This window comes from Trametes versicolor (assembly GCF_000271585.1).
Source record: "Trametes versicolor FP-101664 SS1 unplaced genomic scaffold TRAVEscaffold_12, whole genome shotgun sequence".
Classification (NCBI taxonomy): Eukaryota; Fungi; Basidiomycota; class Agaricomycetes; order Polyporales; family Polyporaceae; genus Trametes; species Trametes versicolor.
In genome coordinates, this window is record NW_007360332.1 from 97,047 (window position 1) to 111,824 (window position 14,778).

At 55.7% G+C, this 14,778-nt stretch overlaps 4 protein-coding genes across 4 annotated transcripts; all 4 read right to left on the reverse strand.

Moving 5' to 3' along the window:
- Positions 1 to 52: 52 nt before the first annotated feature.
- On the reverse strand, positions 53 to 2,703 carry TRAVEDRAFT_74587 (P-loop containing nucleoside triphosphate hydrolase protein; the record flags this gene model as incomplete). Its single annotated transcript, XM_008045422.1, has 8 exons — positions 53 to 428; positions 482 to 546; positions 600 to 955; positions 1,008 to 1,133; positions 1,190 to 1,330; positions 1,380 to 1,407; positions 1,466 to 2,230; positions 2,302 to 2,703. 8 exons carry the CDS (start codon positions 2,701 to 2,703, stop codon positions 53 to 55), a joined length of 2,259 nt encoding a protein of 752 aa, XP_008043613.1.
- An 866-nt stretch (positions 2,704 to 3,569) lies between these two features.
- TRAVEDRAFT_173815 (P-loop containing nucleoside triphosphate hydrolase protein) lies at positions 3,570 to 6,369 on the reverse strand. The gene is made up of 8 exons (XM_008045423.1): positions 5,848 to 6,369; positions 5,045 to 5,788; positions 4,963 to 4,990; positions 4,783 to 4,911; positions 4,603 to 4,728; positions 4,195 to 4,550; positions 4,078 to 4,142; positions 3,570 to 4,024 (listed from the first exon to the last, which is right to left on the reverse strand). Exons 1-8 carry the CDS (start codon positions 6,349 to 6,351, stop codon positions 3,649 to 3,651), a joined length of 2,328 nt encoding a protein of 775 aa, XP_008043614.1. The 5' UTR covers positions 6,352 to 6,369; the 3' UTR covers positions 3,570 to 3,648.
- A 1,253-nt stretch (positions 6,370 to 7,622) lies between these two features.
- TRAVEDRAFT_133316 (thaumatin-like protein) lies at positions 7,623 to 8,901 on the reverse strand (the record flags this gene model as incomplete). The annotated part of the gene is made up of 9 exons (XM_008045424.1): positions 7,623 to 7,747; positions 7,796 to 7,879; positions 7,940 to 8,029; positions 8,080 to 8,172; positions 8,227 to 8,293; positions 8,347 to 8,442; positions 8,499 to 8,568; positions 8,622 to 8,671; positions 8,782 to 8,901. The coding sequence occupies 9 exons, from the start codon at positions 8,899 to 8,901 to the stop codon at positions 7,623 to 7,625; spliced, it is 795 nt and encodes a 264-aa protein (XP_008043615.1).
- Positions 8,902 to 12,349: 3,448 nt separating this feature from the next.
- TRAVEDRAFT_60742 (amino acid transporter) lies at positions 12,350 to 14,528 on the reverse strand. The gene is made up of 12 exons (XM_008045425.1): positions 14,259 to 14,528; positions 14,142 to 14,200; positions 14,029 to 14,093; positions 13,975 to 13,979; positions 13,869 to 13,924; positions 13,598 to 13,817; positions 13,498 to 13,532; positions 13,398 to 13,449; positions 12,888 to 13,346; positions 12,746 to 12,834; positions 12,622 to 12,688; positions 12,350 to 12,569 (listed from the first exon to the last, which is right to left on the reverse strand). The coding sequence occupies exons 1-12, from the start codon at positions 14,514 to 14,516 to the stop codon at positions 12,366 to 12,368; spliced, it is 1,569 nt and encodes a 522-aa protein (XP_008043616.1). The 5' UTR covers positions 14,517 to 14,528; the 3' UTR covers positions 12,350 to 12,365.
- Positions 14,529 to 14,778: the final 250 nt, after the last annotated feature.

Genomic DNA, 14,778 nt, shown 5'->3' on the forward strand with positions numbered 1-14,778 from the left:
GGTCGTTCGAAAGCTTCAATATCGTACATCATGATGAAACACCGCTCGTTTTTCACGCATCGACCTGCCTCACATCCCGAAACTCTGCCGTAAACTCGTCCATGGCATCCAGCGTCGCCATCAGGTCCGCGTAGCTTACTTGCACCCCCTTCTTCGCGGCCAGAGAGCTTGCCGTGCGCACCGCGTTCTTGATTTGTCGCCCGTTCACCTCGCGCGCCGCGAGCTTGTCGAGGAACGCGTCCCCGAACTGCGCGGGTGCGACGCCAACCTTGGTCAGGAATGCCGCCCAGACCTGCTTGCGCGCATCGCGCGTGAGGTCGTGGAAGTGCAGTGCGACGTGGATGCGCGAGAGGAAAGCCTCGTCGAACGCTTTGACGCGGTTCGTCGTCAGAAAGAGGATGCCGTGGTAGTACTCAACGTGGCGCAAGCTGCGGTGCTTGGTGAGCGCAGTTCAAGACGGGAATTCGAAAACTGGACTTACAGGACTGCGACCATAGCGTTCCGCCCCATGTCGTGAAGCGACCTCTGCTCGAGAAACACGTCCGCCTAAGGAGAGGCGTCAACCGATGCGCGGAGCAGACCAGGAGACATTTACAGACCTCGTCAATGAGCACGATCGCCTTCCAGCTCGTTGCGATGTCAAATACCCTGTCCAATGACTGATCCAGGGTGGACGCGTGCGTGCCGAGGTCGCCCGCACCAACGACATACAATGGCTTTCGGACGTGCTCGCTCGTTGCCTCCGCGGAGAGCGTCTTGCCCACACCGGGCGGTCCGAAGAGGTTGATGACAAGCCCGCGGCCCTTGTTGGTTACGAAGTCATCGAAGCTCAGGTCTTCGTTGTGCGCCTCGACGAGAGACTGGAGCAGGATCTTGCGGTCTGCGGGGAGGACGAGGTTCGCAAACGCCTCGTCGTTCCAGACGATCGGCTGAACGTGTCGGATATTGAATTCCACTGGGCGAGGGTTATCCCGGAGCGACATATCATAAAAGGTTGCTTGACTTACGCCAAGTCTTATCGGTTAGGCTGAAGCCGTACACGAAAGAAGGGGTGAGCATCAGCTCGTCCTCTGTCAGCTCGACAGTGTCGTGTGGGGCTCGGGCTCGGACCTTCAGTGTTGGCACGGTACTGTCTGTTCACAGGGCCTGTCAACCAATAAGAGCCTCCAGGTTTAACGATAGAACTTACTCGGGTTGTAGGACACTGGGGTAAACTCCTGAGGGTAGTATCCACATGACCCGGGGTGGCGCCTGACAACAGGAGGCAAATTCAAATAGCCTGCCTTGACCACAGGCATCTTGTAGTTCGGGTTCAGGCGGCGGAAATTACCTGAGCGCGATGTCAATATCAATCGTAACGTGATGGTACGGCACTGTACCTCTGTCGACCATGATGCGGGATTTCACCTGCAGGGAGTGTTCATTAGTACTCGAAACCATATATATGCCTCATAAGATCTCCTACACTGTATTTGATTGTCGACTTGGACCCACCGCAGCTAAGCGTGTACCCCGCAGGTCCGTCGTACTGCATGTGGTGAATCCCCCTGAGCTCGAGCCATTTCTTTCCTCGCGCGATAAGTGACATCTTGAGCCGCCCAGCGTCGGGGTGGTATATGATCGGGTAGACGTCTAGGGAGCTGATGTTCACCGTCCCTTTGAAGTGCGAGACGAAGATACGGCTCTGTACGCGCCCGAAAGGCTTCCTCGCTGCCTGTGGAATCCCCGCGTCCGCTGGGTTCCCCGGGGGCCCGGGGTAGGCTCCTGGTCTTGCTGAATAGGCTGACGGTATTGCGCCTATATGGATTGAGGTCGCCGCGGTGGGGTTGAATCTCGAGGCGCTATATGCGCCCCAGGAGCCACCCTCGCTCACGTCATCGAAAGCGTCGACACTCTCGCAAAGGAGTTCATACAGGTTCACTCCAGTGTTGACCTTGGTCGTGGAGACAATCTGTAAAGCGCAGGGCTCGCCCGTAGTCGGACAATTAGTCACGACGACCGTGCGGGGGACGAAGAGGGCGAACAGCGTGTCGAAGGTGATCTCGCCGTGCGCGGTCAGGTTGTTGAACTTGGCAATTGTACCCTTGTAGTCCGTGTGCAGGTACTCTAGCAGGACATCGACGGTCTTCATGATGGTCGTTTCTTCGGAGGTGCACTTGCTCTTCGCACGCAAGTCGTCCCTGTACTTCTCGAATTGCGAGAGGAAGGTAAGGAGCAGGTGTGGATCCAGCTAATGACGAATATGGCATGAGCTGAAACTGGATCTGCTGGGTCCACTCGGAGAGTTGAATCGCACTGTACCTCTACCGGCTCATCCGTCCAAGACACGCCCTGCACCTTCTGGATGACGTCCTTGCAAGCCTTGAGCAGGTAGGGGCTCTTCACAACGACCTGATACGTGGGTTCTCCGCCGTCGTCGCCCGATTTGGGTAGTTTCCGTACGACCACAAAGCAGAACTCTTGCCATGGATCGTTGCCATCGCGTGCGCCGTTGCCCACGGTCGTGAGTACCTCGGGAATGAAGCTAGAACCTGCGTTGCGGAATTTCCAAGCCTTCGACCACGAGCTGTAGTAATTGTCGACGCGTTTTATCTTGAAGCTTGCATGGGGAGGGAGTGTGGCGTCCACGGACGTGGTCGCCGGTGCGACGTTAGGATGTTCATCGTCCTCGGCGTTATCGTAGATGACTTGCTCTCCGTTCATATTGATGTAGACAGGGTGAATTTTCGCTTGGGAAAACCCGCCGGTGAGATGAGATCCAGACGAACGAGATCGAGAAGAAAAGCGACGCATGGTAAGCTGAGGGAGCGGCGGTCACGGTCGAACAATCTGTCTTCATTAGCATACTTATATGTCGTCTCCAGCCACGGCCTTCTTCCAAAGTCCAGAACTCTGACATCGGAAAAGAGTTATACACCGCATGCAATGTAAGTCACCCCAGTGGAGGTACGGTGGAACCACATTGCTCCGGTGTCCCGGAGCCAACTTTATCAGGAACCTACGCAGTTGAGCGGCAGAGGCTCTCGCCCACGTCGAGATGGGAAGAGTCACTAAAAGTGGTATCATGAAGTGCGACACGGGGCTTGTAGGCCGTGATACCGATGGGTATGCGCTTCGAATTCCTGGGACGCTCGTCCGTCATAGGTAGCTCGACAACTTCGTCCACGGCGGCCCTGTCTTCTTACACTCACGCTGTCTTAATTAAACTATGCCATGCACAGGTTAGAACTAACATGTGTTGGATAGAAATAGAACTACTTACATACGAGAACAGAAGGCAGAACCGCTGGTGTTCGAGTCATTGAGCCTTAGGCTGTCGGCAGGGCCGCCTCCTGAGGTGTGGTGCAATGTTCTCGACGCCATCCGGCGGCCCAGTGCTCTTTAACCCGTATGTTGGAACAACCTGCGCCCGGTAGATATAGCGAAGACGTTTCACGGGCAACAACTGCGTCGTGACTGAAGTGGAAGGATACCGAGATGGTGGTGAGAGACGAAGCCATATATTTGCCAAATATGAAAGTAAGGCGCTCAGATTGACGCCGAGAGCGCGACATCGTATTGTCAAGCTCCTTGGACTGATTCCCTCACCAATCATTACATATAGGTTTCTTCTACTCCTCTAGATATCGTACATACATGGCTCGTCAGTTACGCATCAACTTGCCTCACAGCCCTGAACTCCGCCGTAAACTCGTCCACCGCGTCCAGCGTCTCCATCAGGTCCGCATAGCTCACCTGCACGCCCTTCTTCGCAGCCAGCGAGCTCGCCGTGCGCACAGCGTTCTTGATCTGCCGCCCATTTACCTCGCGCTCCGCGAGCTTGTCGAGAAGCGCCTCCCCGAACTGTGCAGGCGCGACGCCGACCTTGCTGAGGAATGCCGCCCATACCTGCTTGCGCGCGTCGCGCGTGAGGTCGTGGAAGTGCAGTGCGACGTGGATGCGTGAGAGGAAGGCCTCGTCGAATGCCTTGACACGGTTCGTCGTCATGAAGAGGATGCCGTGGTAGTACTCGACGTGGCGCAAGCTGCGATGTTAGGTAAGCGCAGCTCGAGACGCGGATTCGAAGAGTAGACTCACAAGACTGCGACCATCGCGTTCCGCTCCATGTCGTGCAGCGACCTCTGCTCGAGGAAGACGTCCGCCTACCGAACCGAATCAGCCCATGCGCGCACTATAATATAGATATATACGGACCTCGTCAATGAGGACGATCGCTCTCCAGCTCGTCGCAATATCAAACACCCTGTTCAGCGCCTGATCCAACTCGATGGCGCTTGTGCCAAGATCCCCAGCGCCGACGACGTACAGCGGCTGTCGGACATGCTCGCTCGTAGCCTCTGCCGACAGGGTCTTTCCGACACCCGGAGGCCCGAACAAGTTGATAACGAGTCCGCGGCCCTTGTTGGCCACGAAGTCGTCGAAGCTCAAGTCTCCGTTGTGTGCCTCGACGAGCGACTGGAGCAGGATCTTGCGGTCCGCGGGGAGGACGAGGTTCGCGAACGCCTCATCATTCCAAACAATTGGCTGGACGTGCTGGATGTTAAACTCGACTACGTGGATGGTTAGCATGAAGCAACATGATGTAGCGTCACTGTCACTTACGCCAGGTCTTGTCGGTCAAACTGAAGCCGTACACGGAAGGAGGAGTGAGCATCAATTCGTCCTCTGTCAGCTCATCAACATCACGCGTCGCGCGCGCCCGGACCTGGAAGGTTGGCACGGTGCTGTCTGCAAACCAAACTATCAATTCAAAAGGACCTCCAACCTGCCGATGGAACATACTAGGGTTGTAAGGAATTGGCGGCGGACTCGGAGGGTAGTTTCCGTATTGATCGGGCACGTTCGGAGGCGGCGCATTGTCGACCTTCACCATGGGCATCTCGTAGTTCGGGTTCAGGCGACGGAAATTCCCTGACCATGGTATTAGAACCCGCCACAACACAACGATAACGGAAAGCATACCTTTGTCTATCATGATGCGCGACTTCACCTGGAAAGCGTGTTCGTCAGTGGCTAGCCAAATACGCATCTAAGGACCACTTACTCTATACTTGATCGTGGACTTTGTCCCGCCCATGCTAAGAGTATACCCCGCAGGTCCGTCGTACTGCATGTGGTGGATCCCCCTGAGCTCAAGCCACTTCTTCCCCCGCGCGATAAGAGACATCTCGAGCCGCCCAGCGTCGGGGTGGTAGATAATCGGGTAGACATCCAGAGAGCTGATCTTCATCGTTCCCTTGAAGTGCGAGACGAAGATGCGGTTCTGCACGCGCCCAAACGACTTCCCGGCAGCCCGCTGCATCTCCGCATCTTCGGGGTTCATCCCTGGGGGAGTCGGTATATAGGGCATGAATCCACCGTTCGGGCCCGCAGCAGGGTTGAAACTCGCGGCGCCGTATGCACCGTAGGAGCCGCTCTCGTTCGCGTCGTCGAACGCGTCGACGCTCTCGCAGATGAGGTCGTACATACCCCCTACGATTGTGGACTTGATCTTGGACGCGGAGACGATCTGGAAGGCGCGCGGCTCGCCCGTGGTCGGGCACTCCGACACGACGATCGAGCGCGGGACGAATAGGGCGAAAAGCGTGTCGAAGGTTATCTCGCCGTGCGCGGTTAGGTTAGCGACCTTCGCGATCGTGCCCTTGTAGTCCGTGCGCAGGTAGTCGATCAGGACGTCGACAGTCTTCATGACGGTCGTCTCTTCGGAGGTACGGTTGCTCTTCGCACGCAAGCCGTCCCGGTACTGCTCAAACTGCGGAAGAAACGCGAGGAGCAAGTGTGGATCCAGCTTATAACAAAGCGATTAGCTCAGTCTAAATGTCCTCCAAGTCAGGGAGGTCACCGTACCTCTAACGGCTCAGCAGTCCAGGACACGCCCTGCACCTTCTGGATGACGTCCTTGCAAGCCTTGAGCAGGTACGGGCTCTTCACTACGACCTGGTAGGTAGGTTCACCGCCGTCGTCGCTCGGTTTAGGGAGCTTCCGCACGACCACAAAGCAGTAGCTCTGCCATGGATCGTTGCCGTCGCGCGCACCGTTGCCCACAGTGATGAGTGCCTCGGGGTTGAAGCTAGATCCCGTGTTGCGGAACTTCCACGCCTTCGACCATGAGCTGTAATAATTGTCGACGCGCTTGATCTTGAAGTTCGCAGGAGGGGGTGGGGCGTCTGCGGGTGCGCTTACGAGCGCGGCGGTGGACTGCTCGTCATCCTCGGTGTCTTCATAGATGATTGGCTCGCCCTGCCGATTGAAGCGCTGGGGAGGGTTGAACACATGGGAACCCCACTTTTCGGATGCAGCATCTGCAGAATGAGACGACGACGATCGAGACCGAGAAAGAAAGCGGCGCATGGTGAGATGAGAGTGCGGAAGATGGCACGTTGTTGTCGCAAACCTTCAGAATCATACTTATATACCGATCCCCTCAGCTCAGGCCCCGTTCCCAGCTCGATGACTCTGGGCGATCGGCGGAACGAAAGCTACCGCACGCAGTGCAAGGTTGTCCCAGTGGGGGTACGGTGGAACCACAGAACTCCGATGGCCCGGACCCGACGTTATCGGTAGGCCACGTAGCCAAGTTCAAGGTGCACAGAAGGTCTACTTAGCCTATTTGCAATCGAGAGGAGAGTGAGTGCATATCATGGGGTGCAGCACGAGGCTTGGAGGCGGTGGCATCGCCGGGGACGTGCTTCGAATTCCTGGGACGCTCACTGATCCTGAGTGCTGCGGCACCTGCACCAACTTCTTATTTCACCCACGCCTGCTCAATCAGGCGATGCAAATGCAATGAGCATACAATGCAAGTCATCTTTGGATGAAAAAGTGACTCACGTACGAGGACAAAGGAGAGCCGTAATGGTCGTACCGCCGCACTTCGCATGCTGTGACAGTGCCCCCGATACCATACGGCCACTTATTGCTCGACATGTTGGTATTGTACGGACCATATACCTGCCCGGTGGTTTCACCAGGCAACCACGACGTCGCAGCTAAGATGAGAGTATTCCTAGATGGTGGTGAGGGACAGAGTGTCGTGGGAAGAAGACTCCGTTAGAGTTGGTGGGCGTTAAAAATTGCCACTGCCATGTAGTCACGCAATGGCATGTAGCGACAGGCTCGACGTCTCCTTCAACGTTGTCCTAAGTCAAGATATGATCGCGCGCCGACAAAGAATGGGTGGAAATGTTCGATGGTACATATACAACATATTTCCGCGCGGGCAATGATAGAGGTTTGATGTGGAGCTCGTCAGAACTCGTACCAATGCAGAGCCCGATAGCAGTGCAAAACAGAGTGCGAACCTACACCACTGATACTACCAATACCACCAGAAGAGCACCGAGAAGGGTAGACCAGACGTGAGACGTGATCTTCAACTCGCTGCTCGGACGAGCCGCACCAGTGATGTTCGTAGTACTGCCGGCGGAAGTAGGTACCGAAGGCGCTGTGGTGGATTCCGATGCAGTCGTAGAAGCCGCCTGAGGGAGCTGTCCGGGGGTGGTAGTGGAAGCAGACGCCACCGGGGCACTAGCAGCTGAGCCCGACGTTGCCACCGAAGCGGAGTTGTCTGCGCTTCCACTCCTGCGAGAAGCTCGTTAGCCATATATCTCAGGTTATCATTATCACCCTTCGACGCACGGGCAAAACGTTAAGGTGTAGTCCGCATTCAGTCCAGAGTCGCATGTCCAGAGCGCTGTGTTGCTGGACTCATCGAAGGCGTACGCGTACGCGTTCGGGCAGTTCCCCTCTATCATCGACGTTAACGGCGTACATAGTTCTAGAATCGCAGACTCACTGAAGTAGCCGTAGTACTGCACTCCTGAAGAAGGGCAGGTGGCAGCGGTGTCATGACTGCCTGAACAACAGTTTGCAGAGTCGGCTGATCAGGGCATTATGAATGAGCTTCACGTTATCAAGAGTGAGAATTAAATCTGCGCACTCGGGTCTCCATCCAGATTCGCTGCGCAAGCGCTCTTGCATCCCACGGGGAAACCGGTTGAGTCGAACGGGCCCTGTATCGGTGCGGGACCTGCGTACACATATGAGGCGCGTGCGATACACAAGCGCCGGCATACTCACAATTGGGTCCAAGGTCGACTGGACAGTCGGCGACCGGGCAATTCGCGGAGTTGGTGACAGCCATAGGAAGGTTGTATCCGTCGACAAGAGATACTGCGGCATGTAAGTCAGCGAATGTGGTGTGTCACGTCTGCGAGGTTGCGTTACCGTCGTAGAAATCGCGATTACCATCACCCTGGAGCGTCCATTCTGCGACGGTCGCGGGAGGCACACCCTAGGGAGACCTTGTCAGTATATACAGGATCTCGATTTGCCAACGATACGTACAGTTCCCGTGGCGGGATCGCAAAGCAGTCCGCCATTACACCACCCGTCGAGACAGGTGGGGCCAGTCGTGATCGTGAAGTCGCAGTCTCTCCTACCCTGAGAGCAAAGGTATCAGCCTTTTGAAAGAAGACACGTCTGATTTGGAGGCGTACCCATATTCTCCCGGCTTTCCAGTTATCGGGGACGGCGAACGTGACGGAATTCGTGGGCGGCGCTTCCCATCTAGTAAATCCTCGACATCAGTGAACGTTCAGTGATAAAGAATGTTGACATACCCAGTTGGAAAGTTGGGCACAGCTGTGCCAGCACTGAGGTCCGTGAACATCTATACAGACGTGTTAGTGGCGCCTTGAAACCTAGGAGCAGGGCTCGACAGCTTACTGCTGGCCTATGGAACAAATCGTGAGTGACAATCGGCACATCAAATCCGAACACGTACCATATCGTGAAAGGACATGAGTTCGTCACAGTAAAGGTGCGCGCAAGCGCGAGCGCAGGCAGTTGCGCAAGTACCCACGCGTTGAATAACCCTGTCACAAGCTGCAGTGTCGTCATTGCAGTCATGGGTATCGTCGGATATGGTACCGCGTCGGTGGTCGTGGTGGTTGAGAGACAAGGTATGTTCGTGCCCCGGCCGCCCTGCTGTCCTGCTCGAGCACAGCTTCAACGAAGAACCTAATAAGTGGCGCGGTACACGTTTGGTTCCGACACGAGAGTTCTGACCCTTTGCGTCGTGCGCAGCCGGCTGGGCGCCACGAAGCCACGCCTTTCTTGGAGTCATTCTTGGAGCAGACGCCCAAAATTGGAACGCCTCGAGGCCGGCACAGCTTCGCCACCCCTCGGCGTCCAAGACACTCTGGAACGAAAAAAGCGTCCGCAGAATGACACGTATGCTGAGCTAGAGGTGAAAATTGTGCGGGCGGTTATTTAAGGCAGGATGAAAGTGTTGCTTCATTTCCGTCGAACACAAAATCGCAACCAAAACATGAAGAATAAACCTGCTGCGATGCAAAGTAAGACCACCTGCCGGAGACCGAAGGACGAGCTCTCGTGTTCAACCTGGAGAAAGAAAGTTCAATAACTGCAGCGTTGAAGGCAAATAAAACGTGCATACCACAGACGAGAATGGCGACAAGATCGGGATGGTGAAGTGCATCGGGCCCGACCAGCGTGACGTGCGCGCCGGAGGTACCAACAGCCGATACAGCAGCAAGATCAACGCAGGGATGACAAGGCCACCGATTATGATCAACATCGTGCGCTGCAGCCGTGCGTGAGCACACACAGAACAGGGGGGTGTAGAGACCGAGCTCGGCGCACCATGATCTGCCTGTGTAGTGCATACTCGGCAGCATACTTGGCATTCATCTGCGCAAACATATGCTGCGAGATCCATTCGGGGTTAGGGAGGCACAATGCAAAATCTAGATACCGCATACGCACCACACATTGTTCCTCGATGCTCGCCGAGAACGCTGAGAGCTCTTCTTTGCAGAAGCGCTGCACATCCGCCGCCGTGTCCCTTTCGGCGGTGCGCACAGCTTCACCCACCTGCTCCATTATGGGGGATGCTATCGCAGCCGGCCCAGCGTCGTTGCCACCGATCGGTGGAAGCTCGATCGAACGGTCTATTTCCTCGGCGCGTGTCATGCATTCGGCTTGGTTGCTGCCGCACTCATACTTTGTTGGCACACGTACGTCGCTGTCAAACTCGGTAGGTCTAACATGCTCCACGTTGAACACCACTACCTCGCACATGTCAGAAGCGAAGTGGAGATTATGTGAAATCAAGTACATACACCATCGTTGGTCGGATACGCTGAAGCCGTACAGGATGGGGGGAGCGAGGACCAAGGTTTCTGGGTAGCTCGACGGGTCGTACAGCTTTTTCGCGTTGTCGAGCTTAACAAGGGCCGCGTTGCATTCCGAGTTGAGCCGAAAGAAGTTCCCTTAGTGTCTTGTCAGTACGAGCGCACGAGCATGATTCACGGTGCAAGGGCTCACCTCGATCGAGCAGGACGAAAGATTTCACCTATAACCACCGTCAGCCGCCGCATGCCCGACTCATAGAACTTGACTTACATCATACTGCACCGACGTCTTGCACCCGCCAACAGAGACGGTGCACACTGCAGGGCCGCTGTACCGGACATGACGGATGCCCTGCAGCGCAAGCCATTTTCTGCCGCGCTCGGCGAGCGAGGTCTCGAGCTTCCCCGCATCGGGATGGTACGTGAGCGGATACACATCCAAAGAGCATATCTGCACCGCGCCTCGGAAGTGGGGCACGAGTATGTGGCGTTGTACTCGCCGCAAGCTCAGCAGTCCAGATGAAGCACCACCCTGCGCAGAGTGTGCGCCAGTGGAACAGCTGCCGTTGGGATTGGTGGAACACCGCACGCTGCAACAAGCGCAATGTGCGGTATCGTCCGCCACGTCGACGCTCTCGCAGACAAGATCGTACACCTCAGCCGATGGTGTACATACCTTCGTTGCGGACTTGAGCTCGTACGCACACCGCTCTCCAGTGTCTGCGCATCTGGCGGTGACGAAGGTACCGGGAACGAAGATGGCGAAGAGGGTGTCGAATGTTATCTCGCCTTTGGAAGTGAGGTAGGCGACTTGCGCCAGCGTACCGCTGTGCTCCGCCCGCAGGTAGCTGGTAAGAGCCCTCACCGCCTTGCAGGTGGGGTCGTGCTCCGGGTGTGGGGTGTTCACCCTCAGCGTGTCGAGATACTTCTCCAACCGGGGGAAGCAAGCCAAAAGCAAGCCAAGCTCCACCTGCGATGACGCCTCAGACGCTACTGGTGATATGCAGGATGATTCCTCACCTCCAACGATTCCGTCGCACCGGACGGTTCCGAAGGCACCTGAACGATCTCCCTGCAGACAGCCTGAAGAGATGGGTCGTGTATGACGACCCGCGATGGTTCCGTCGATGCTGCATACCCTGTGTTTGACGGTCTACGAGTGATGGCGAAGCATGGGGAGAATGAGGGAGCAAGGCTCCGGTCGGCCCGGTCTGTCCAGACATGGGTAGGGAACAGGCGCAAGTTACCGGTGGTGGTTATCGGGCTAGGCGGAGGCGTTGGCAGAACGGGCGTGGGCATAGGCTTCATCGATCGCTCGTCGACCGCACACTCAGAGGCGATCGACCCAACTTGCCCGCTGTACTGAGGGGGGCAGTCCACAGGCGAGAGGGAAGGCGCCTTTTCGGAGGACGCCCACTGTGAAGGAAGGGGGGCAGAGCGAGAGCGCGAGAGGAAGCGGCGCATCTTCGAGAGGCTGAGTTGATCAGAGGGAGTGACCGGGTGGAGAATCTCGCGGGAGATGAGAGCGATATATAGGTTCTGGCTCGCGCCCAGCTTGGAGCGCACATGCGAGGGCCATATTGACGTCCCCGGGATCGACCGTAGGCAAGTATGTCAACTGTGCACCGAGGAGAACTGAACCTGCAGATATCGAGGACGATCAGGACATGCGGCGCATCAAGCGCTCTCGCCTCCGATGCAAAGGAGGAGCAGAGAAGACCTCATCCCTCCGGTTCGGCTTGGAGCAATGCGCCGCGGTGTAGACATCCAGGGTCACTCTTCGAAACCCAAGGACCGCCCCATACAAATCGCGGAAGAACTGTAACTTTTTGCATAGTTTCCCATGATACTCTGCCCTGCGTGGTTCCAGAGTTAGCCATGATCGATGAAAGAACAGACGATCTGACCTTCAGAAGAGCAGGATCGAGTGATAAGATGTACGTGCCGCCTGTCGAAGAACGGTTGTAGAGCGCTGGGACCCACAAAGACACAGCCTCAAAGCCACGGTCTGCCACTACGCTCCGATTCCACACCGGAGGAGCTATCAGCAGGTGCAAACGACACGTAAACGCGCCGAAAGTGGAATCACAGTTCTTCGCATGAGCTACGACACGACCGGATATGAATTTGAAGCCCCTCGTCCGTGCACGCCCTCTCCGTTTACGAGAAGGAAACAGCATGTGCATTCAGTATGTGAATCCACGGAACTTACAACCCGACCTTCTCGTCCTCCACAGCCTCTGGGCTCGCCGTCTGCACCGGACCTTCGAAATGGAAACGACCCCAGAAAGCCCAGCATGCACCGACGAGGAGTATGACAGCGCCGATTGCTACGATTGCGTAGTTCATGTTCAGCGCGTCCGTCGGGTGGGCAGTAGGCAAAATGAACAGAACGCAAATGAACACCGTGAACTAGCGAAGATATGCGTTAGTTGAGGGAGATAAGCACAGACGATGCACGTACTAGGAAGCTAGCGAAGTTGATACTCCAGGACCAGCGTCCGAGTGAGAAGGGTCCGTGGACTGGCAATCTATTACACGATCAGGCGGTCAGGTTTCTGAAACAGCATAGGGATACATCTACTGACGAAGTACTGGGCCAGAAGACCCGAATGATAATCGGTTGCAGATAACTCAACATCACGGCGATAGCGGCGGAGGAGAGGATAGCGTTGAACTATAGCGTTGCACCTTAGCGAAGACGTCGGTGTTAGTTGTAAAATCACGCACCGCCACGGCAGAGCCAATATATGCGCATGAAATGACGCATCCGACCAGCACCGACGTCCACACACCCCAATAAGGCGCCTGGTACCTGTTCAAAGACATATACCGCCCCTTCATTGGGAACGCATTGTCCCTAGCAAGGGCGTAGAACAACCGCGAGCTCGCAGTGAATGCTGTCACCGCTGCCATGAATTGAGCGAGCGCGACCACCGTCAGGCACATGAGCGTCAACCGCGGTCCGACCGCGTCGTAGTACAACTGCGCGATGGGGATCGCGAAGGATGTGGCTTGTACGCTTGCGATGCTCTGCACGGAGAAGAGGAGGGCAAGCATGTAAGCGAGACCTATGATCCAAGAGCCAACGATGCTCCCGACGACTGCGAGTGGGGCGAGAATCTCCGCCCGTTTGGCCTCCTCGGCGACTTGTGCGGCTGTCTCGCAGCCTTCCAGTGTGTAGACGGCCTAAAGAGGATGTTTAGCAATCAAAGCGAACGAAATGGAAGGTATTCCGACCTGAAGAAACCCAAGAAGAACTACAAAGCCGCGGCTCTGCCAGCCTGTAAAGCTAAACAACGGTGAGCTAGGAAAACATGTTAGGTAGGTCAGTATGTACTTCTCGTAGTCCGTGAAAACGAATGCTGCGCTATTCTGCAGACGCAGAGGTCAGAGATGTAGTTGGCGTTGAGGCAGATGTTGATTATCGAACAACGCACCTTGACAGGCGCCTTCACAAGCAGTGTGATGACTAGCACTAGTGTCCCGCCGAGGGTCCACCATAGATTGAAAGTACTCATGCTTCCTATGGCTTTCGTGCCTATGGTGTTGATGATGCCAGACGCTATGTTCACTCCCCATGCAATAGCGGTCACCTCAACTCTGGTAAGAGTTCGCCCTTGACCGACTTCCGCAAGAGAGGCCAAGTATAGAGCAACACTAGCACATTTCAGCAACAGTGCTCAGTGGCACGCCTAACACCAGACATACCTGAGATTCCCGGACGTCCCGGTGAATGTCATGGCGATGCTGTAGATCCATCCCGTCTAAAATGGATGTTAGAAAAAGTAGCGCATATAGTCCGGCATAAACGTACGCAAACTGTGGTCCGCTCAGCGTCTTTCAGCAAGGTGAGATTGATTGAACTCACAACCGAGCATCGGCACCTCGGGCTTCATTTTGCAAACCCAAAAGTATAAACCGCCCATCGTCGGGCTGATGTACGTTGTTAATGCCGGACTAACATATAGAGAACAAACATACTATGCACTGCAGATCTCCGCCAGTGACAACGCAATTAGCAGCATGAAGAAACTGCAGATCTTCGGCAAGCGTATCAGAATCGGCAGGTCAAAACGCATGCTATATGAACAGACGTACATTCCATCCCCAGAACAGCCCGAGAGGTCCCCCGGAGAAAAGTCCAGTCTGGAATGCGCTGCTCATTCCTGTGAGGATGCCAATCGCGCAGAAAGAGATCCCAAGAACGCCGAAGAGAGACATGTCCCGTCGGAACTCGCTCTTGTAGCCTAGCTCTTGAAGCCGCTGATCAGACTCCGAAATAGCAGCATCTGGCCTTCCCGGCGAGAGGTAGGATCTGTCGACGCTCTCGACATCCGTCACAGTTGGACTCTTCATGGTAGACGGTAGAGAACGGAGCGAGGGCGGTCAGTCTGATGGGATACAGACCTCGAGTATTTATCTCCCGCGCAGCCAGATAGCTCCCAGCGTTGGGCCACATGATAGTGAAAGTCCAACAAGGGCTATCAGACTACTCGCGGTTCCGAGGTAAGATCAGGACAGGCAAAATATTCTCAACGATAGAGGAGTAACATGTCTGATAAGCACAGTAGATGGAATCAAGGGGTCACCGCAAGCCATGAGAGAGCATGATGATATG